We start from the raw sequence: 24,258 nt of genomic DNA on the forward strand, positions 1-24,258 counted from the left end.
ACCCATTCCCAAGGGAGAAATACATTTGTAGTAATGGATTCAAACTCATAGTTGCTGTCGACATAGGAAGTAAAGTAAGCAAATAACACCGAATAAACGGCAAGGTAAAGACTACGTCTAATTATAGTAAATACGTACTGCGTGCGTGACTCGAACCAGCGCTCGCGTAAGGCACCTAATCGCCTAGCTTCACGCCACTACACGTCTTCCCCTCGGCCACCGGGCATCCCCCGTACGCGAGCGCTGGCTCGAGTCACGCACGCAGTACGTATTTACTATAATTAGACGTAGTCTTTACCTTATATTGAAGATAATATTTGGTAATCGTAGTCCTAAATAACTATTAAAAATAGCTAGACGTTTCGAGCAATGGCTCTTTATCGATTTAGGACTACGATTACCAAATATTATCTTCAATATATCATACTTATCAGTCCGAGCAGCGTTTATTTATTTATAGTCTTTACCTTGCCGTTTATTCGGTGTTATTTGCTTACTGTAGTAATGGATTGGCGGACGGACTGACTGAATTTAGGAATGAATAAAAACACTGACATGCGGGGAAGACACATCATGCACAAAACGTGGACGCGGTCATTTCGTAGATGGAGTAAGCAAATAACACCGAATAAACGGCAAGGTAAAGACTATAAATAAATAAACGCTGCTTAATAACCGAGCTTATTACGTGCAGAGAACATGAAACCCGTCCACGCGATCCGCGCCACACAGCGTGGCCAGAATGCGGCAAAGGCCTTCAGATCTGGCTGTAGTAGGATGGTGAAAGTAATGGTACAGCATTGTAACAGTGAATAAGTACTGAGAAATAATTTTAAACTCATAGTTGCTGTCGACATAGGAAGTAAAGTAAGCAAATAACACCGAATAAACGGCAAGGTAAAGACTATGTCTAATTATAGTAAACACGTACTGCGTGCGTGACTCGAACCGGCGCTCGCGTACGGTACCTAATCGCCTAGCTTCACGCCACTACACGTCACGTCTTCCCCTCGGCCACCGGGCATCCCCCAAAAAGGATGCTTAATAACCGAGCTTATTACGTGCAGAGAACATGAAACCCGTCCAAGCGATCCGCGCCACACAGCGTGGCGTGGACGGGTTTCATGGAACCTTGGATGATCTAGATAGAATTTTTCAGATTTCAATTGGAAAGCGTTAACGCACAGCGACCAGTACGCAGTCGTCGCTGGACATTCTTTTTCTCCGCCCGTTCCAATGATCATGTGTACGGTATTACCGCTGATAAAATTAAAACTCTAGACACTAAACATCCCAATAATAGTGCTTGAGTATAAAAGATTTGGTTTGGCTTACCGAACATTGAAATGAGATTTGGTTTCCCTGGAAACACTCTCATCATCTTTGATAGATGGTTGGGTCTCCGTGGTAAAACTTGAGGATTTCGTCGGCTTCTCACTAGCCATAATTACTAGTAATGGTGCACTCTGTCGAATAAGTAAATCAGTATATTTAAACATCGCTTGTCTCATTTAAGAAACCCACCACAATAATGTGACCTTCGTGCAATATGATGTCGCTGTGCACCGAAGTCAAAGTAAAAAAATCGTTAAACATTCTCCAAACACAGACCATGCATATTCCAACATTACCAATAAATATGGAAATTCAAAGAATACTATATAGTGCATATTAGCCTGATGCTATTATTGTCGAGGCAGGTGAAATAACCAACAATATAAATAAAAATATGTACCTACCGTATTTAGCTGTGAAACTCAGATAAATTGACAAAGAGATACCTAGATTGAAAGAAGAAGAAAAAAACAGTTATTTGAGAGGGAGTTGAAATGGGTCGTAGCAAGAAAAAACAATACGTGGAGGCATTCATCCATTATATCACATTAAACAAACTTAAGAATATATATAAATATGATATGAACTCACAAGTTTTCAATTTACAGGTTAACCTGTTAAGACGTTATTTATTTCTAATCAACTCGAAATAGAAACAAAAATAACATACTGGTGTCACAAAATGTTCTCTAATTATAACTATATGAACGATTGGGTTCAAGATGCCAAGTGGATGGGACAACATGCACAAAGTTGAGGACAGTTACACTTACCGTTGCTAGTTAGTAGCTTCTCAGTCTGGGTGTGCCACTGTTTGTGTTGTTCTATTCTACAGTCGTTCCATTGCGCGTATCAGGAATAAATTCAAATATTCCGAAAGTTCCAAATCAGAGAACCGCGCGCTTTTTTCGCGGGAAATTACTTTGCAAAATGTGTTCCAAGACATTGGTGTCACGTGTCATCCATTTTCACATTGTGTTATTATTTGTTGTATGCACATGATACATATTATTCCAAGTTCAATGAAATATTACTCAGAAAGAGGCAGTAGAAGCTCGACAGCTGTAAATAACAAATTGGGCGGTCATTTGTTACGAACTGAGACAATCTACTATGATTATTATCATCACTGTGTTCGAACTTACACAGCGAGTGTAACTAGATTGTATAGTGAGATAAAACTTTAAAATGGTTTCTGAAAAATTGGTCAAAAAATAACAACATTTCCGATGTGTTATGCATGCAAGTCACACGTTTTCTATGTAACAGTAATTGTAACTTTATGCTGAACGCGTTTGGTAAAGTTAAGAATAAATAAAAACGAAAGCATGTATGTATATCTTGTATAGTGGCGCTTGTGAATACACATGCTGTATTGAAAAGGATTTGAGCGTACCTGTTTTTTTCGCGATCATTCCATTATTACCTATTTTTGCTATTTTCATGTTTTTTTTTAATCTCTTAATTTTTAAAAAGAACAACAACAACATGCAACAACAACAACAACAACAACAACAACAACAACAACAACAACAACAACAAGACTTAGAAAGAAAGAAAGAAAATACGTATGGTTCCGAAGATCCATTATGAACTCTGACCCTAATTATGGTGTTGTTGGTCAATGGGGTCAATTCTTATTATTGTGATGGAGTGTTCCGTACATCAGCAGCACCCAGTGACACAGGATGATACGACGGACGAATCAAAGGTCACGCTTTCAACTGATAAAGCGCATGTACATGTCGTCTAGGACCCGCAACATCGACTTGAAGTTTTGGTAAAAACCGACGAGAAATTTCTTCACAAGATGAACCACGCGCAGATGATCTTGTCGGATGTAAAAGTTATCGAGTTTGGAGGCCTTGCCCCAGGGCCGTTCGCTGGAATGATTTTAGCTGATTATGGGGCCGATGTTATTAAAATAGAACGAACTGGTAATATGGAAGTTACATCTCGTCCGTTGTTGTCGAGAGGGAAACGGTCCATCGTTCTCGATTTGAAGAGCTCAGAAGGTTTGAAGATTGCCAAGAAGCTGTGCCTGGCCTCGGACGTGTTGATTGAGCCTTTCAGACCAGGTGAATAAAACCTAATATTATTTACGCGTATATGCTTTTGTAGGTGCATAATTTAATCGTATAGACCTTAGAAAACCATGACGCTTTCAAGTTATGGTTAAACATAAATATCCTCAATTTCGTGGTGTGAGTTTGTTGAATTTTTAATAAATATGAAAATATGAATTAATTCTAAAAATCACCGGAAATTTCAACCAATAAAGCTGCAGTTATCAGAAATTTGTAAATATGTAATCTTTAAATTCTCATTTACAGAGTGTGCTGAACTGGTCATGAAAACCACAGGTGCTCAGAACGTTTCTTGGATAATAAAAGGGACCTAAAGTGTCAGGTCAGAATACTTAGTCAGTCACTGGTACACTGAGTGGTCGTGTACTGGCATCTGACTAAGTATACCAACCCTACTTTAGGTACTTTTTATGATCCAAGAACTGTTCCCAGCGTCTGTGATGAAAACCGCTATTTTCGTATCATTGTCCCTTGGAATGTTTTCAATATCCCTAGCAAATTAGTTGCCAGCAATGTTTGTTTTACCTGCAACGGTTTAAAACTAAACAATTATTTGCATATCGAAAGTTCCGCTATGTTTGACAAGGTGCTCAAATCTGCAATCTGAAGTTTGTAATGTAATATTAATTCACTGTGTTCACATGTAGAACATTCTTTGGATTAATTTAGTCTACATTTTTGTATTCCACACAATTCTTCCGCTCAAAATGTGACTAAATTTTGAAGTTGTACATCATATTTGTTTGGATGGATTTTGTCCACTCACTGGTTTGCATCTGAGCGGTTCTCACTCTAGTTTGTAATCCTGTTTGTAAAATGTAATTGGCAATACTAGAAACCCGCTATGTCCTGCCATAACTCACATATGGGTCTATCAACTAGAGTAGCTGTGCTATAATTACGCTATAATTTGGTCGATCTGTGTAGATATTGTGATTTAATCCCCCCTAAAATCCAACCTGAAACTGAACAATGCAGATTTTGTTGAAATCAAATGTAACGTGCAGATAGACACACATAGAGACACGCATGTATGTCATTCACTGCGTTCTTTTATTCCAAGTTCATACTATGGTTAAGATAACATAAAACAAAAACAAAACAAAACAAAAAAAGAAACCCTGACTAGAACAACTTTAAATTGAGTGAGATACAGTGCTCTCCTCAGCTTCAGGTTGCCATTCACACAGCTCGAGCTCAGAAAATCATGAAATGGTTTTCAAACTTCTAGAGACTGATAAAGATTGAAACTGGGTGAAATTGCAGACAGCAAACGAAAAGTGTTTGCAAACAGAAGTTTACAAGATGGAGTCTTCAAGAACAGTGGAAACAGGAGTATCAAGAGCGTTTTCAGCAAAACGTTCACTTCTGATTTCCTCCAATGTAACAGATAAACAATCATCCCCATGACTAGTTTTTCTACTAAGAGCATCTGCATTTCCATTGCTCTTGCCGGACCTATATTTTACTGTGAAATTGAACTGTGCAAGGTCAGCTGCCCATCTAGTTTCGGTGGCACCTAGTTTCGCTGTTGTCAGGAAATAGCTTAATGGATTGTTATCAGTATAGACTACAAATTCAGCTCCAATAAGAAGATCTCTGTATTTTTCAGTGATTGCCCACTTTAATGCAAGCAACTCTAATTTCATACTGGAGTAGTTCTGCATATTGCGTTCATTAGGTTTTAAACTTCTACTAGAATACCCAAGTACAACAGTTTTATCACCTTGTTTCTGTGACAAAACAGCGCCCAACCCTAAAAAACTAGCATCAGTTTCTAAGATAAAGGGCTGTTTGAAATTAGGATAGCCCAAGACTGGAGGGGATGTCAGTGCATTTGTCAGTGCCATAAATGATTCTTCACAAGATTGGTTCCAACATTCATTGACATCACATGACCACCCCTTATTGGTAGTAACTCTTTTCTTCCTCCCTTTCTTTGACTTCCCTATGACATCATCAGGCTTCTTTAGTAAGCTGTGGAGTGGGGCAGCCACTTTAGCATATTCTGGAATAAACCTCCTGTAATACCCAGACAATCCAAGAAACCCACGTAGTTCACGTTCTGATTTTGGCCGAGGCCACTCTTGAACTGCACGCACTTTCTCCGGATCTGGGGAAACACCATTACCAGACACCACATGACCCAGATAGCGTACTTTAGTGTGAAATAAATGACACTTTTCAGGCTTTACCTTGAGATTGAGCTTAGTCAAACGAGAAAGTACTATATCGAGTCTCGATAGAGTTTCTTCAAAAGTAGAACCAAAAACTAAAATGTCATCAAGATACACAAGAAGAGTCTGAAAATTGATATCACCAAATACTTTGTCCATCAACCTCATAAAGGTGGCAGGAGCATTACATAGACCAAATGGCATTTTGGTATACTCAAAAAGACCTCCTGTACCTGTACGGAATGCAGTCTTCTCAATGTCCTCCTCAGCAACCGGAAGTTGATTAAAACCATGTGCCAAATCCAGGCTACAGAAATATTTGGCGCCTCCAAGTACTTCTAAAGCTTCCTCTATCCTAGGTAAAGGATACGCATCTTTGTGAGTCTTCATATTCAAGGAGCGATAATCCACGCATAACCTCAGCTTACCATCCTTCTTTTTTACTAAAACTATTGGTGATGCATAAGGGCTAGACGACTCTCTAATAACACCTCTCTCTAAAGATTTCTGTAAGTACTCCCTCACCTCATCCCAGTGATGTGGTGGGACTCTACGATGTGGTACTTTAACAGGCTTATCATCAGTGGTAATTATTCGATGCTGTACTAAATCACAAAATCCAATATCATCCTCATCCTTACTAAATGTGTTCTGATATTTATCAATCAGCATATTTAACTTGTTCTTCTGGACTTGACTAACATCACCAACATTCATTCTTGAGATAAGGTCTTGTACTTCAGGAGCTGTGACATCACTGCCTGGTGCTTCTGTCACTTGTACTTCATTTACATTCACAGCATGAAACCTAATAGTTGGCTCTAAAGAAACAGACTTAGCCACTCCCACTGGGGTGCGAGGGGTTAAATAAACATCACGATCACTGAAATTTGCAATTTGCATAGGCACCCTACCAGTATCAGTCACAGTCACATATGTTGCACCAATGGCCACTCCACTCTGCAACTCTGCAACATGAACTTCATTTCGCTCCAACAACACATTGTATGTCTGTCCAATGGGGGCAGGTCTGAGAGATCCATCAATTACACGTATAGAACGAGCAGGAATAAATACAGGTTTCTTCCCAGCAATTCTCACAGGTCTGTTCTCCACTGAAACTGCAAACACTTCTTCATTGTTTACAAACGTTGGCTTGTAAGCTTCTAGTATATAAAGAAAGTTAATCTCATTCACACTAAGCCCAGTTTGTATTTTCTCTCTAAAGTTATCACCATACTGCCCTACCAATTCATTTCTTATATCCCTAAAAACATTGGACCCTATAACACCAGGTACTCTTTTCTTTCGTGACTCAACAAGAGTATTGGTTGGGTCACGCACAACTAAGAAACCCAAATTATTAAATGTATGATTACAAATAGTAATAGACAGCTCCACATAACCAAGGTAGGGTATATCAAGGCCCTGAGAACCAGTTAACTTAATAAATGATGCAACATCTATTAACTCTGATTTAACAAGATATTCTCTAAAAAACTGCTCCGTTACTGTTGAGACCTGGGCACCGGTGTCAAGTACACACACACCATCTGTACCTCCCAACTTTAGAACAGCTTCTGGACAATCTCCCACCACGCTATGTATAAATGAGCCTCCATTAATCCTAGTCTCACCTACCACACGGCTCTCTGCAGCAGGCTGGTTTAGTTTAAATCTTGGGGTTTAGGCTTTGGTTTGGACTTTCTCTTAGGGCAGTCTCGGTTTAGATGATCTGGTGAGTTACATGTCCAACATCGAGGTTTATTGTCAGTTGACACAGGTGAACGATTCTCAGGTTTCACAAATTTCTGTACCATTGATGTGAGGGTATCAACTTGTTTTGAAAGCATAGACACCTGTTGAGCCAGTGCTGCAACTTCTCCATCACTTTTAGATTGGTCGCTTAATACCTCACGAACAGCAGCTTCACGTTTTGCTTTCAAAGATTTGCCCCTTTGACCCATCAATTTGATAACCTGGTCGCAAGCATCGAAAAAACTAAGTTCTGGCTGATCTGCATTCAGTCTTCGTAACTCCATTCGCAAACTGTCATCTCGAACAGCTTCAGCTAAACGACTTTTTAACTGACTTTCTCTACCTGGTTTGAATGACGAATCTAGTTGTACGATTCTGTCATACAAACAAACTAACTGCAAGGAACATGAAATGATGTCTTCTCCATCAGACTGTGTATATGCAAAGAACTGTTGCTGTAGCTGGGGTAAACTATCACCGTCACCAAACACTCTTATAAGTATTGCAAATATCTTACTTGGATCACTTTTGACGGCATCTCCACGACCAAGTATCTCACGTCTGGCCTTACCAACAAGATGTTCAATGAGAAATGCAGCCTGTTCACTCACATCTAGTCTTCTGGAGGATATAACTGCTTGGGCATCTTCAATCCAGTCCTCTACTGACAGATCACTGGCTTTTTCAGGCTTGTCATGAAACCTGTCAAGTTTCCTACTCGGAGACATGTACACCACCTTTCCCATACCAGTACTAGAGTCTGCACTGACCTTAGATGTCTCTCGTTCCAAAGCAATCAGACGCTTTACCTCCATACTAGATGCTTCAGCATCTGCCCATGCTGCAGCCACTTCCTCATCTTTTTGTGTAACAGTCAACTCCAATGCTTTAATTCTCTGCAACATCCCTTGGACATCAGCCTCAGTAGCAGCTTGCTCTGTATCAGACATGATAGTAGGATATACAGCAAAAAGAAATTGTGAACCAGCAGTACACAAATAGCATTAAACTAAAATAATCTACACTCAAGTACTAAATACATACAGTGTGACCTTAATAACAGATTATCACACAGTAAGGGATCCTATACTACTATACTACATTCACACAATAACAGCTTCAAGTAAAATTTTACAGTGCACCACGTGTAAAAACATACACAGCAGCGATCTACTAAAAACAAACACTGTGAAAATTCTGTGAAATACACAAGTACAAAATAAACATTCAAACAATTATTGTCAAACAAACTTCAATAAAAGAGTCTATTTGAAAGAGTTCACACAAACTTGTCTTTTCATCCTTGATGATGTGTCATCAGCCCAGGTTGAACATCAGTGTCTTCTATGAGAACACAGTAGCACAGTTCAGGTGAAATGTAGCACACCACCCAGGAAACACACTTTCAACTTGGCCTTAATTCTCTCTTCAAGTCAGGGTTTAAACCATGTAGAAGTCGCACTTGGATCCTGCCGACTACGCCAAAATGTAACGTGCAGATAGACACACATAGAGACACGCATGTATGTCATTCACTGCGTTCTTTTATTCCAAGTTCATACTATGGTTAAGATAACATAAAACAAAAACAAAACAAAACAAAAAAAGAAACCCTGACTAGAACAACTTTAAATTGAGTGAGATACAGTGCTCTCCTCAGCTTCAGGTTGCCATTCACACAGCTCGAGCTCAGAAAATCATGAAATGGTTTTCAAACTTCTAGAGACTGATAAAGATTGAAACTGGGTGAAATTGCAGACAGCAAACGAAAAGTGTTTGCAAACAGAAGTTTACAAGATGGAGTCTTCAAGAACAGTGGAAACAGGAGTATCAAGAGCGTTTTCAGCAAAACGTTCACTTCTGATTTCCTCCAATGTAACAGATAAACAATCATCCCCATGACTAGTTTTTCTACTAAGAGCATCTGCATTTCCATTGCTCTTGCCGGACCTATATTTTACTGTGAAATTGAACTGTGCAAGGTCAGCTGCCCATCTAGTTTCGGTGGCACCTAGTTTCGCTGTTGTCAGGAAATAGCTTAATGGATTGTTATCAGTATAGACTACAAATTCAGCTCCAATAAGAAGATCTCTGTATTTTTCAGTGATTGCCCACTTTAATGCAAGCAACTCTAATTTCATACTGGAGTAGTTCTGCATATTGCGTTCATTAGGTTTTAAACTTCTACTAGAATACCCAAGTACAACAGTTTTATCACCTTGTTTCTGTGACAAAACAGCGCCAGATTTCCATGGAAACTTAGCACCAGTATGTTAATATACAGGTCATGCAATTCGAATAGGGACAAGACACTTCAAACAGTATCTCATAGTATTCAGTCAACATGTGGATTTTCTTTCTCAACATGACATAATGGTAACATGGGAAAAATGGAAAATGTGTATTGTATATGATTTTATTTTTAAATTGTTTTACAACAAACACCCCCTTGTGAAAATGGTTGTGTCCAGGCGTCAACTACTAGTAGTTTGGATATCAAATGCTGAAGTCATAAGTAACACCACTGGCAACTTTGCTACGGATAAAAAGCAATGATGCAATAAAAACTATTAGGGAGATATCAGTTTATTCTGGTAATAATACCATGGAAACAATATATACATAGACGTATGTGCCTACATTTCCTGTATTATTAAATCTTGGTAAAATATTTTAATATCACTGTCAAATCATGCAGTTACTGTTCTGTTTTCGTTTTTTTCACCACGGGTTCCATTTTTCATCACAATTTCACAAAATAGTCCTGTCTATAGTCTGTACTTTCCATCAGAAGGTTGAGACAGAAATAGCAAATTTTTTAATTTTGATGAGTAAAAACTGACAATTGACTAAAATTTTGTCTGTTGGTTCCAAAATTCGGGTTCATTGCCAGAAATATTAAAGATTATATAAAAAAAAAGTCTAGAAAAATTTGGGCAAGAAAGTCTGTTAGTGAAAAGGTTAAAGTGAACATATTCAAACTAGAGTCTATGCAGTATTTAGATACATTACTATGGCCTAGCTATCATGCTAGAGTCTATGCAGTATTTAGATACATTACTATGGCCTAGCTATCATGCTAGAGTCTATGCAGTATTTAGATACATTACTATGGCCTAGCTATCATGCTAGAGTCTATGCAGTATTTAGATACATTACTATGGCCTAGCTATCATGCTAGAGTCTATGCAGTATTTAGATACATTACTATGGCCTAGCTATCATGCTAGAGTCTATGCAGTATTTAGATACATTACTATGGCCTAGCTATCATGCTAGAGTCTATGCAGTATTTAGATACATTACTATGGCCTAGCTATCATGCTAGAGTCTATGCAGTATTTAGATACATTACTATGGCCTAGCTATCATGCTAGAGTCTATGCAGTATTTAGATACATTACTATGGCCTAGCTATCATGATAGAGTCTATGCAGTATTTAGATACATTACTGTGGCCTAGCTATCATGCTAGAGTCTATGCAGTATTTAGATACATTACTATGGCCTAGCTATCATGCTAGAGTCTATGCAGTATTTAGATACATTACTATGGCCTAGCTATCATGCTAGAGTCTATGCAGTATTTAGATACATTACTATGGCCTAGCTATCATGCTAGAGTCTATGCAGTATTTAGATACATTACTATGGCCTAGCTATCATGCTAGAGTCTATGCAGTATTTAGATACATTACTATGGCCTAGCTATCATGCTAGAGTCTATGCAGTATTTAGATACATTACTATGGCCTAGCTATCATGCTAGAGTCTATGCAGTATTTAGATACATTACTATGGCCTAGCTATCATGCTAGAGTCTATGCAGTATTTAGATACATTACTATGGCCTAGCTATCATGCTAGTCTATGCAGTATTTAGATACATTACTATGGCCTAGCTATCATGCTAAAGTCTATGCAGTATTTAGATACATTACTATGGCCTAGCTATCATGCTAGTAAGAGACGACGTCAAAAGATCGATATCGGATAAAAAACTTATTTCCTTTAGTTTGGGGGTGGGGGTTTTGACCTCAAAGTTTCCATCCAACAAAAACGATTTTATTTTTTAATGAAGTTCGTTTTTTTCTACCCAATCATGGACAGAAATAACCGAAAAGGGAAAAAAACAGAAAAATGGTTTGGTTCGAGTGTAAATCTGTGCGTCAAATGAGGTGCATTTGTAAAATCTTTTTACACCCACCTGACAACCAACTGCTATGCAATACTACTGTTCGATTATCAATTTGTATTTAATGGTGAATGTAGTCTGAGGCCATGACCAATATTTATCAATTAAGTTTCAGTGGGGGGGGTAGGGGTGTTTGGAAAAAAACTAAAGGAATTAAGTTTTTTATCCGACATCGATCTTTTGACGTCATCCCTAATATCTCATCATTATTGATTATTGATCATCGGTTGAATGAATATGGTGCTGATGTAAACATTGTCAGTCATCTGCATGCATTTAATCAGGTATTTCATTTGTTGTGAAATTATTATGTATTCCAAATGTTTGCATAAATTTGAATGGGTAATGAGATATTACTGCCATCGTGCGTAGGTATTGTAAACCATTTCATTTTCATTGCTAGAAATGTTCGAAATTTCAGGATTTTATGGTATTCATGAAGAATTTTTTTTTATTTAAACTAACTTGCAAAATTTGTTGAAAATTTGTCTCATGAAATTGTGTGCGATATTTGTATAAATCTGAATTGGTAATGAGATATATTTAGCATTGTACCTAATTGTAGCATTAATGGGGTGCATATCATAATAATAATAATAATAGTGGAACTGACTGTACAGAAGGAAACTAGAGAGTTTAAGATTTGCGTATATAGAGGGAACATAACGTGTTGTTCTAATTTCGTTTGCATTTTGTTCTCGGGTGTCAGAAAACGATTAAGTACAAGCACCCACGACGGGAACGTAACTGAAACAGAACCATGTCAACCTGTATTTCATTGGGCAACCATAACTATCCCATAAAATTTGTTATGTCATTTCACGTCCGGAATCTGAATTAGTATTTAGTTCCCAGACATTTGACAGAGCTCTCGCTATTTCCATCCACTCTGCTGAGGTCCCAGGCCTGTTTGCCGGAACCTCTTTCAGCAGATCAATGTCATGCGTTACCATCCATCTAAATACATGTCTCTTCGCGGGAATGGCCATTCTGAAATGTTTAAACTATAATAGCTGGTGAGTACTTTCGAAAAAGTGAACATAAATGCCCAGCGCTGTCTGCTTTGTTTTCATGACGAGCTGACGAGTTGTTTACGTTTTCAGTGGGTATAAATATCAGCTAAAATGCAACTAATATTTCTGATTTCATCATAAATATACAAAATCACTCTAATATGAAACGTTCTATCAATGTCAGTAAAAAATAATCAAAATTGACAGCGAGAAAAGCTCTCAAAAATCAACTACGAGTCAGTCACCTTGATCACGTTCAAAATGACTGTCGTACGACTTGGCAACCGATGACACCATTGGTTTGCGCGGAAGTCATGCACAAAGTTATCACTACATTCAATACATGAAGCCATATATTTGGTGTATATGGTCCTTGTTTGATGATTTCTGTGTGTGGCTTACAAATATAGAATGATTGCATAACTATTTTTGTATGTCATCGTTCTACTTAAAATGGATAGCCAATATGTCTAAGGATTCTTTACTAAAGTAGCGACCATATGAAATGTAGATATCAGTTTCTAGTTTTCACTTCGTAGCTTATCAAAATAATTTATGCACATATTGTCAACTTCATGACTTGGTAGACTTTGATTGACTAATCCTGTAAAATGCGGTGGCATGCATTCAAATATCATGTGAACAATGTCTTTTACACAATTTAATATGCTATCCCAGCACCAACCAGACCCTGTTGAACACAAGTGTCTTTGGCCCGGGTTTTTGACCATCATGGTTCCCTAAAGTTGCATTCACTATAGAATTAATCATGGCCAGTGGGTTTTAACTCAAGATCCCAACTGAGTATGTGCCATACACACCCCTAGGGTATAGAGTCAAAGTCAGTATTCAGTAATAGTTTCATCACTTGATCTGCTGATGATGGGGATGTCGCTTTTATTACACCACAGGTAATCAAAGCTGAACTTAATTTTGATATGGTGGGAGGGGAGCTGATTATACAAAATCAGACGTGATCTTTCCAGTTATTACATAAATTTGACTTTCCTATTTTAGTGCATAGCAACAACAGAAACATAAACACTTAGCAACAATGTTATTTTATTCGCAAACTATGAGAAATTAATAATATTTTGTTTTTAATTGACTAATTTAGAATAACGCAATCATTTCCTCATTAAAAAAAGGTTGTATTTATATACTATGTTTTTTCATTGGGTTATATTATTAGAGCTGGTTTTATTTTCAGATTTCAGATTAAGATTATATTCCCCATGCATGTCCTGTTAGTTTTACTCAATCAATGTGAAGTATTATATTTCATGCAATAAAAACACAGCTCAAAATGAAATTATATACTGTATTTTATGAATCTGAACTGCACCTCCTACATTTTAATGTCTTCACCAGCTTAGATCCATTTATTCCATTCACCACTGTGTTTATTTAAGTGTATACTCTTTGGTATTTGACATCCGCCATTGTGTTTTATTTCCATTGTCAGTTGTAAGGAGAATTCTGATTGGACACATGTTTTAGAGATGCCTCCAATGGAATCTACCGTGTGTGTTTTACCAAGGTCAAATATTTGATTTTGGCATTGACTTTGTGAAATCATGTGATATAGTTAAAGACTTTTTGTAAATTGAAATTTGTTTTTTTTTAGGTGTGATGGAGAAATTAGGACTTGGACCAACGGTTTTATTGAAGCATAATCCTGGGTTAATCTATGCCAGATTAACTGGATTTGGTCAATCTGGAAAATATTCACAGATGGCTGGACATGATATCAATTATCTAGCAATGTCTGGTATGGTGTTTTACGAAAGAAGACTAAAAAAAATCGTAATATTTTCTACTCTGAGCCAAAATAAGGGAACAATATGTTATGTGTTATTAGGGTTGACCATTAGAAATGTGGTGGTGATGGTGATTGGGGGAGTGTTTAAAATAATCTACACAGAGAAAATTTGAAGCAAAAGAATTAATGGGGAAAATTACAGAAAACATTGATACATTGGGAATAAAAAATCTAGCTAAAAACATATGTACAATAGTTCTAGTCTCGCCCATCCAAGAGTACCCTGTATAAATGGTCAGCCTCTTAGGGGGAGTTCTCGATTTGTAGCAGTTCCCCATAAAATGGAAAATGTACTTTATTGGAGGAAGGGGATCATAAGGGCACTTTCAACTGCAAAGTGTAATTTTTAGGGTTGCATTTTTAGTCAAACAAGAACATTTTGACTGAAATCGAGTATTAACATCACCTTCTGATGTCTTTTTTTCCCCCCGATAGGTTTTTTTTTGTCCATGTTGGTTTTCAACAGGTAATATGTTAAAACTTGGGTCATTAATCATAACAAGTATTTGGAAAGCCTAGAAAATGTTGTGTTTGGATCTTATCAACTTGCCGAGAATGTATATAACGTGCTGTATATAATGTATAGGGAATGATTTATGTAACTAAACAATGTGTCATCAATTCTCATCAATTCCTTATAAAATTTAAATTATCTTTCTTGTGGGAGGGGGGATGTCTGGGGTTTCATGCACTGCCTTTCATTTTTTGGCGATCATTGACAATTTTAGAAGGGCTTTAATTATTATTGTATGACTGTAGGATTGTTATCAAGACTGGGAAGGTATAATGAAAATCCCATGGCTCCGTTAAACTTGATGGCAGACTTTGCTGGCGGAGGATTAATGTGTGTGCTGGGAATCGTGTTAGCCTTGTTTGTAAGATCTCGGACAGGAAATGGACAAGTGATTGATGCCAATATGGTAAGAGAATTCCCATACAAATAGTAAAACTATTTCTTGATGAAATAATATGTTTGTACCTAATTGTTTTTCACTACTGTGTGCGCCAAAGGCACAAGAGGGAGTCTTTAAGTTTACCCTGTTTGCATGGATATGCATGTAGGTGTGAGACTCCTCCAAGTATTTCGCACAAACCACTCACTGGATATCAATGACACTTGGTACGTACATGCTCTGTGATAATCCAGAGATCTGATGAGTTTTTGGTTTAAACCGTGAATATTAATAAACTAATATCATATGAATTACTTAATGGATATTAATTGGCTAGTTCAACAATAAGACCATTCTAAAAATTCAAACACACTTGTTTTTTGCTAGTTTGGATAAAAATGTTTACATATTAATTACATAATTTTTTTTTTTCCTAGTATTGGATATATTAAAAACCACCTGTTAGATTTCAATGCATTTTGGTGCAAAGTGTGCATTGTGATATCACATTGATATGATTAGTTTGTTTATTCACATTAATATGTAGTAGTTACTCGAATTTTCATAATGATAATTTTGATACATGACTACCAGTGCTTTGTTTAGTTTTTTCCTCATATATCAAAAAAAGAGAGATGCTGGCCCTATTCTCCACCAGGAGACAAGGAAAAGATGATGATAAAAAAAATTATCTAATCTACATGATTATAATCAAAGATTCAATGTACATATCTCAATAATAACTTATTACCGGTACATTTTATATGTGGTAATTTTTTGAGAATAATCCACAGAGATGTGCTTAATAATCTTAATTTGCACATTTTAGATTTTTCTGGGTGAATGATTTGAATTTTCTGTGATTCACAAGAAAAAATAATCTCCTGCACCTGCAAATGCCATCATTTTATTGCTAAAAATATCAGCCACATTGTAGGTATTTATAGTAATGATGCAGATATATTTTGTGTGAGGTGACGAAAGTTGACTTTGACATTCAAAGGATTAAAGGTCATAAGATTGTAGTCATACCATTTATATCCAATATAACTATATTCTACTCAAATCCGATTGTAGTTTTATTGTCAAGACGATTTTCAAATGTGTCATTCATTTATTTTTCATTTGAAAAATGACTAACGATGCACTTCGCAAATCTGACATTTTATGTTACTTAAGGTCCATTGATCTATATGAATGAATGAATGAAGTTTATTTCACTATAAACATATATACATATAATACCGTAAAATCTGTATTAGATGCCGCATCCCTAATAGAAGTTGCACCCATTATTTTTGAATAATTAAGAATCAAAATTTCACCATTTCTCATATGTGTAGATGCTCTATTAGAAGCGGCATCCCCTTCTTGCATTCTACAATTTTAATAGAAGCCGCGGCTTCTAATACAAATTTTGCAGTAATATACAAATAAATGTGATATATAAACAAATGAGTAAATAAAATTAAGTAAATAAGTCTATAATTTGAGTTTTAAATATATATATTTTTAGATATTTATATAAAAAACAATACAATAGGTAACAATAACAATAGGGGCCTAGCCATGATCATGGACAGAAAGACAGTGGAAACACCACGTCTCAAATGAGTGAAATTTACCTGTATTGCTGGCTATAATTTCATTTGATTTGACCACAAGATGGCGCTACACTCATTTCTGTTTGAAATATTTCAAAATATGCATAATTATTGATTGATTCAGTTGATTCAAATTAGGAATATACAATGTGACAGACCTTGAGACAAACGTGTACTGTATCTATTTTATTTTTACTGATAGCAAAACATGCTAAATTAAAATCCAGTAGATATACATATTTATCAGTAGAATGTATTGTTTCCCTCCCTCATAAAAAATTATTTTTTAAAACCTTGTAAATATCCCTTAAATATCAAATTTGCTAAGAGTAAACACAGTGAATATTTCCGTCTCTACTTGTCAAACAAGATTTTAATAAAACAATTCATCCTACAAACTTAACAACTTGACAAGAGTTATGTAGTTATTGAAACCGTTTTTATGGGTAGAACGTGCATATAAGAGATATCAACGTAATTATCAAGCATATGTGACTATTCACAGTACCCTGGTCTTACAGTCTAGTCTGAAAACAGAATGGTACATATTAAAGATGTTTCACGTGTTCTTCCAACTATGGATAAGACTTGTAGCCCCAAAACAAAATGGTGGCTTTTTAAAAACAAAATTAATAAAAATGTGGGATGTATTCCAAGCTCTAACCATAAAAACGATCACTGCTCTCCCCATTTTTATGGCTATTCAAAATATATTCTAAGTGAAATTAAAAATATGATTAATAAATAATTTTAATAGACAGTAGATTTTGTACATTTCACTTTTATTTTAACTGTACACATTAGCCAATACCTAAACTTTCAGATGATCTACAGGTTGTTATAGTAACATGTTTAAAAGCTTATCGAGAATGTTTAACTTCCACATAAATGTTCAGCTTGTTTACCCGTATGTGCAATAAAACATAGTGAAATTCACCATTCCTGATGTTAACTCCCAAGTGTAGCATATCAATTGCAATATAGTGTATTCATTGATTTTATATGTCATCACTCGAAGGTAGATGGCTGTGCCTACATAGGAAGCTGGATATTTCAAGGAAAGAATACTTTTGCGATATGGCCAAGCAACGAGAGAGGCCAAAATCTACTAGATACCGGTGCACCTTTTTATGAGACGTATAGAACAAAAGATAATAAACACATGGCAGTCGGTGCGATAGAACCTCAATTCTATGCTCAGTTGCTGAATGGTGAGTATCATGAACATATAGGCCTGTCTGTCAGCAGTTGATCTTACATTGGCCTAACACGCTGCATCCCAAAAATCAAAATAATAATCTGGCCTGGATTTCAAGAAGCACAGAAGACTTTCAGAAAATAAATTATTTTTCTGGATATCATTTTGAGGCTACAACTAATTTTTTTTTCTAAACACTGCCAATGTTCAGCCCAGTCTTTACTGTAACAAGCTATTAAACATTTTTGGCTCAGTTTCATGTTCGTAATTTTCTCCAAAATTATTCCTGACATTTGACATACATCAAAATAAATAGCAAATGAATGAAAAAAAAAGAGAAGTGAAATTTCAACTGATGTTAATAAAAACAAAAAAGTAAGTAGAAGTGGTAAGAAGTTTGCACACAGAACATATCAAACAAATATGAATGACATGTTATTCTAGCCAGGGTTTAAATAACCATAATGATAAAACTATGCCCCAGGACAATGTGTGGAAATACTTTCAATAACAAAATTTGCTGACAAATGGAACTACAGAATATACTATGGTACATACATCTCTATCGGAAATGTGCTTCTAATAGAGCTAATATAGTATATGCACCTCTATTGGGATGGGCTTCTAATAGAACAAATATCGTACATACACATCTGTTGGGGATGTGCTTCTAATAGAACAAATATGGTACATACACCTCTATTGGGGATGTGCTTCTAATGGAACAAATATGGTTTATACACCTCTATTGGGATGTGCTTCTAACAGAGCAAATATGGTACATACACCTCTATTGGAGATGTGCTTCTAATAGAGCAAATATGGTACATACACCTATTTGGGCTGTGCTTCTAATGGAACAAATATGGTTTATACATCTCTATTGGGGGATGTGCTTCTAATGGAACAAATATGGTTTATACAACTCTATCGGAGATGTGCTTCTAATAGAACAAAAATATCGTACATACACCTCTGTTGGGGATGCGCCTCTAATAGAACAAATATGGTACATACACCTCTATTGGTGATGTGCTTCTAATGGAACAAATATCATACATACACCTCTGTTGGGGATGCGCTTATAATAGAACAAATATGGTACATACAATTCTATTGGGGATGTGCTTCTAATAGAGCAAATATGGTACATACAATTCTATTGGGGATGTGCTTCTAATAGAACAAATATGGTACATACACCTCTGTTGGGGATGCGCTTCTAATAGAACAAATATGGTACATACACATCTGTTGTGGATGTGCTTCTAATAGAAAAAATATGGTACATACATCTCTATTGGAAATGTGCTTCTAATAGAGCTAATATAGTACATACACCTCTATTGGGATGGGCTTCTAATAGAACAAATATGGTACATACACCTCTATTGGGGATGTGCTTCTAATAGAACAAAAATATCGTACATACACATCTGTTGTGGATGTGCTTCTAATAGAACAAATATGGTACATACATCTCTATTGGAAATGTGCTTCTAATAGAGCTAATATAGTACATACACCTCTATTGGGATGTGCTTCTAATAGAACAAATATCATACATACACCTCTGTTGGGGATACGCTTATAATAGAACAAATATGGTACATACACCTCTATTGGGGATGTGCTTTAATAGAACAAATATGGTACATACACAACTGTTGGGGATGTACCTCTAATAGAACAAATATGGTACATACATCTCTATTGGGGATGTGCTTCTAATAGAACAAATATGGTACAAACACCTCTATCGGGGATGTGCTTCTAATAGAGCAAATATGGTACATACACTTCTATTGGGGCTGTGCTTCTAATAGAACAAATATGGTACATACACCTCTATTGGGGGTGTGCTTTAATAGAGCAAATATGGTACATACACAACTGTTGGGGATGTACCTCTAATAGAACAAATATGGTACATACATCTCTATTGGGGATGTGCTTCTAATAGAACAAATATGGTACAAACACCTCTATCGGGGATGTGCTTCTAATAGAGCAAATATGGTACATACACTTCTATTGGGGCTGTGCTTCTAATAGAACAAATATGGTACAAACACCTCTATTGGGGATGTGCTTCTAATAGAGCAAATATGGTACATACACATCTGTTGGGGATGTGCCTCTAATAGAACAAATATGGTACATACATCTCTATTGGGGATGTGCTTCTAATAGAACAAATATGATACAAACACCTATATTGGTGATGCACTTCTAATAGAGCAAATATGGTACATACACTTCTATTGGGGCTGTGCTTCTAATAGAACAAATATGGTACATACACCTCTATTGGGGTGTGCTTCTAACAGAGCAAATATGGTACGTACACCTCTATTGGGGCTGTGCTTCTAATGGAACAAATATGGTACATACAATTCTATTGGTATGTGCTTCTAATAGAACAAATATGGTACAAACACCTATATTGGGATGTGCTTCTAATGGAACAAATATGGTTTATACACCTCTATTGGGGAATGTGCTTCTAATGGAACAAATATGGTTTATACACCTCTATTGGGGATGTGCTTCTAATAGAGCAAATATAGTATATGCACCTATATTGGTATGTGCTTCTAATGGAACAAATATGGTTTATACACCTCTATTGGGGGATGTGCTTCTAATGGAACAAATATGGTTTATACACCTCTATTGGGGATGTGCTTCTAATAGAGCAAATATGGTACATACACCTCTATTTGGGCTGTGCTTCTAATGGAACAAATATGGTTTATACACCTCTATTGGGGGATGTGCTTCTAATAGAGCAAATATGGTACATACACCTCTATTTGGGCTGTGCTTCTAATGGAACAAATATGGTTTATACATCTCTATTGGGGGATGTGCTTCTAATGGAACAAATATGGTTTATACAACTCTATCGGAGATGTGCTTCTAATAGAACAAATATGGTTTATACACCTCTATTGAGGATGTGCTTCTAATAGAGCAAATATGGTACATACACCTCTATTTGGGCTGTGCTTCTAATGGAACAAATATGGTTTATACATCTCTATTGGGGGATGTGCTTCTAATGGAACAAATATGGTTTATACAACTCTATCGGAGATGTGCTTCTAATAGAACAAATATGGTTTATACACCTCTATTGAGGATGTGCTTCTAATAGAGGAAATATGGTACATACAACTCTATCGGAGATGTGCTTCTAATAGAACAAATATGTCTATGGCATCACCAGTAAATATTTCTCTGAAAGTTTTAGCTAAATTACAACACTATGTCCTTATGCAAATATTGCATACAGGGTACTTTATAAATATGTACTATCACAATCAGTTGGTCAGGCGTGAGTCAGTTCTAATTTATCTAGGTCATGCAATAAGAGAGCTCATCTATTGTGGTACAATTGGGTAGCCCTCTAGTGGCTTAAATGTCTTTTATTGTTGTATCAAGTAAACTGGTATTATTGTAAAAGAACATAATGGTCAATTGCAGAAAGTTGTCACCAAAGACATGTCACTGGAAGGAACAGTGCATTCATAATTACTCTCTATTCTTGTAGGTCTGGGGCTAGCGGATGACGAGGATCTGCCAGGACAGATGGAAATGTATAAATGGCCAGAAATGAAGGAGAAATTTAACCAAATATTTGCAACTAAAACTCAAGATGAGTGGTGTACAATATTTGATGGTACTGATGCATGTGTCACTCCAGTTCCTACACTGGAGGAAGCAGTTCAACACTCGCACAACCGTGACAGGAAGTTGTTTCTGACCAATGAGATTGGAGAAGCGGAACCTCGACCAGCACCTCTGATGTCTAAGACACCAGGTGTGAGTTCAGTGAAGCCAACTCCTCTTCCTGGCCAACACACACAGCAAATATTGTCCAATCTTGGATACAGTAAACAGCAGATTTCTCAGTTGATAAAAGATGAGATCGTTGCTGTAAAATTAGCATCATCATTATAATATCACAATATATTTTTATTTTATTTACAAAATTTATTTTTTTTCAAATATTTTTGATGAGAAATTTTAAAAATGGCAATAACATATGTTTCATCAAGAATTCCACATGAAATGATGACAAAAGTATTTCTCTATTAGAAGTGTATCTCCAAAAACATTTTTCGATTTATTTTGGCTTTATTAAAAATGGCTTGAAATTCTGTTTGAACCGTTTATATTAAAAAAAATAAAAATTTTTGAGAAACAATTTATTGTGCTCAAAATAAGAATAGGGTATGCAGCCAACAACAGAACACACCAACACAATAAAGTATTAGAAGCACATCTCCTGTAAACACTTTTGTTATGATTTTTTTTTCTGAGATCTTTTGTGTATTAAAGTGTGTGAGATTCTAATAGAGCAGTAAACATCATCAGTAATGAGCAATACGAGACAAATTTATTTGGTTTGCAGTATACTGTAGAATAGTTTATTTCTGCTTGGAATTTATTTTCGCTGAAGGGATGCTTCATTGAAAATAAAATCCAGCGAATATACTTTTTTTCCTATGTCTCATATTAAACTCATCAAAAAAGAGTGAAAATAAATTCCATACAAAAAACCCAAAAGCTTTTTCAGCGAAAATTAATTCCAGCTAAAATAAAATGACACAGTGATACCTGCTGTCCAGTCATGTGTCTATCTTCAGCATATTTGTTAGGTAAATGAGCAAATTGTATGTTCTGGGAGTGATGTTTTACACATTCATAAAACTTTATTTATTTAGAGTCTTGCAACTACTAGTATTTTATAAAATATTTGTCTGAATGGTGGCGTTGTACTAAATGTTTAGTTTTTCAATTTCAATTAATTGTTTGGTTTGCCTGCCTGTGTGTGTGTGTGTGACCCACAATAATATAAACAAGGACGAATTTATAAATATTACCTGCAATTTATACAATAAAATGTTACTTAAAGATTTCAGTAAAGCATAGTTGGAATTAATCTTTGCTGAAAAGACTTTTTGGGTGTTTTGTATGGAATTTATTTTCACTGATTTTTGATGAGTTGAATGTAAAATATAGGAATACAAGTAAATTCGCTGTATTTTATTTTCACTGAACCATTCCTTCAGCGAAAATTACTTCGAAGCGAAAATAAAGTAATTTACAGTAGTTCAGGCATGTCTGAGATACAGGTGCAGACGCACAGAATAGAATTCAATTTATCCTAACAGGGACTAGATTTGAGGCTACAATCACAGTTAGTTGGACAAGGTAGTAATTGTGCACAAAAGTGAGATTATGTCAGTGACAATGTATCTTAGAATTAATTATCAAAGTAGTACCAGCCACTATAATATCAGTAATACTGTAACCATAAACCTATAAACTCGCAAAGGTAACCTTATACTGAAAGTAATTATTTTCGGTTTCATGAAATGCTCCACACTTCTGAGTCTTGCATAGATCTGAACTTATAGGTTTCACACCACAATTACAACTTTTAGTCGGCTGCAAGATTGCCTTCTTGATCATCCATGAATTGAAAGTCTAATTTTTGAAACACATTTTTTTTTTTGTAAGGAATGTGATGCTTGTATTTCAATCAGTTTTTTAAAATACCAAATTTTAGATATGCAAGTGAAATTCTAATGCAAACCAATCAGTTTAGAAATGATGGGCTATTGCAACTAGCTACCCACATGTGTAATGTTGATAGAACTGAACAGCACGTGTGGTTAGTCGGCCTTCAATTACAATTTTTGTAACATGGCGACTCTACATTTGCACATAACCCAAGAATTATACACGTTACATAGTGGATCATGGAAATGTTTCATCGTGGATACCCCTTCAGTTTATGCTATTATGGTAGTTTGTTGAAATGGTTGATTGAATGGGGGATGTAGTTACTAATTGTTCTGAATTTATATCTTGTTTGAAAAAAAAAAAGGTTTGAACATCCTATCAGCTATCTTTGTTCTGACAGTCAGTGATGGACTCTATTGCTCACAATTCTATCTTCATAGAACCCAGAGCTTTGTCAGATTATACTATAGCTGCTGGGCATGTTTCCGAATTTGGTGATTTCTTCTAGCACCCTCTACAGCATCAACATTGAATCGACAATTAACACCATACTAAGGGTCATTTTAGGCAGAGGTATCACACAAGATGCAGTAAAAGCTTTTATGCAGGGGCTAACTTGATCTCAGATGGCTATACCA

At 36.1% G+C, this 24,258-nt stretch overlaps 1 protein-coding gene across 1 annotated transcript; it reads left to right on the forward strand.

Moving 5' to 3' along the window:
* The first annotated feature begins 2,964 nt into the window (after window positions 1-2,964).
* Window positions 2,965-22,456, forward strand: LOC100378405 (alpha-methylacyl-CoA racemase-like). The gene is made up of 5 exons (XM_002730848.3): window positions 2,965-3,413; window positions 14,193-14,336; window positions 15,147-15,307; window positions 17,903-18,095; window positions 21,639-22,456. Exons 1-5 carry the CDS (start codon window positions 3,146-3,148, stop codon window positions 22,046-22,048), a joined length of 1,176 nt encoding a protein of 391 aa, XP_002730894.2. The 5' UTR covers window positions 2,965-3,145; the 3' UTR covers window positions 22,049-22,456.
* The last annotated feature ends 1,802 nt before the right edge of the window (window positions 22,457-24,258 follow it).

The sequence above is a fragment of the Saccoglossus kowalevskii genome, chromosome 13, assembly GCF_978046115.1.
Source record: "Saccoglossus kowalevskii chromosome 13, keSacKowa6.1, whole genome shotgun sequence".
Lineage (NCBI taxonomy): Eukaryota > Metazoa > Hemichordata > Enteropneusta > Harrimaniidae > Saccoglossus > Saccoglossus kowalevskii.

Bases quoted from the DNA above. Each gene is read 5' to 3' on its own strand.
- LOC100378405 (XM_002730848.3), top strand. From the start codon at position 3,146: ATGAACCACGCGCAGATGATCTTGTCGGATGTAAAAGTTATCGAGTTT. The intron at 3,414-14,192 runs GTGAATAAAACC...GTTTTTTTTTAG, and splicing joins GATTGAGCCTTTCAGACCAG to GTGTGATGGAGAAATTAGGA. The intron at 18,096-21,638 runs GTGAGTATCATG...CTATTCTTGTAG, and splicing joins CTATGCTCAGTTGCTGAATG to GTCTGGGGCTAGCGGATGAC.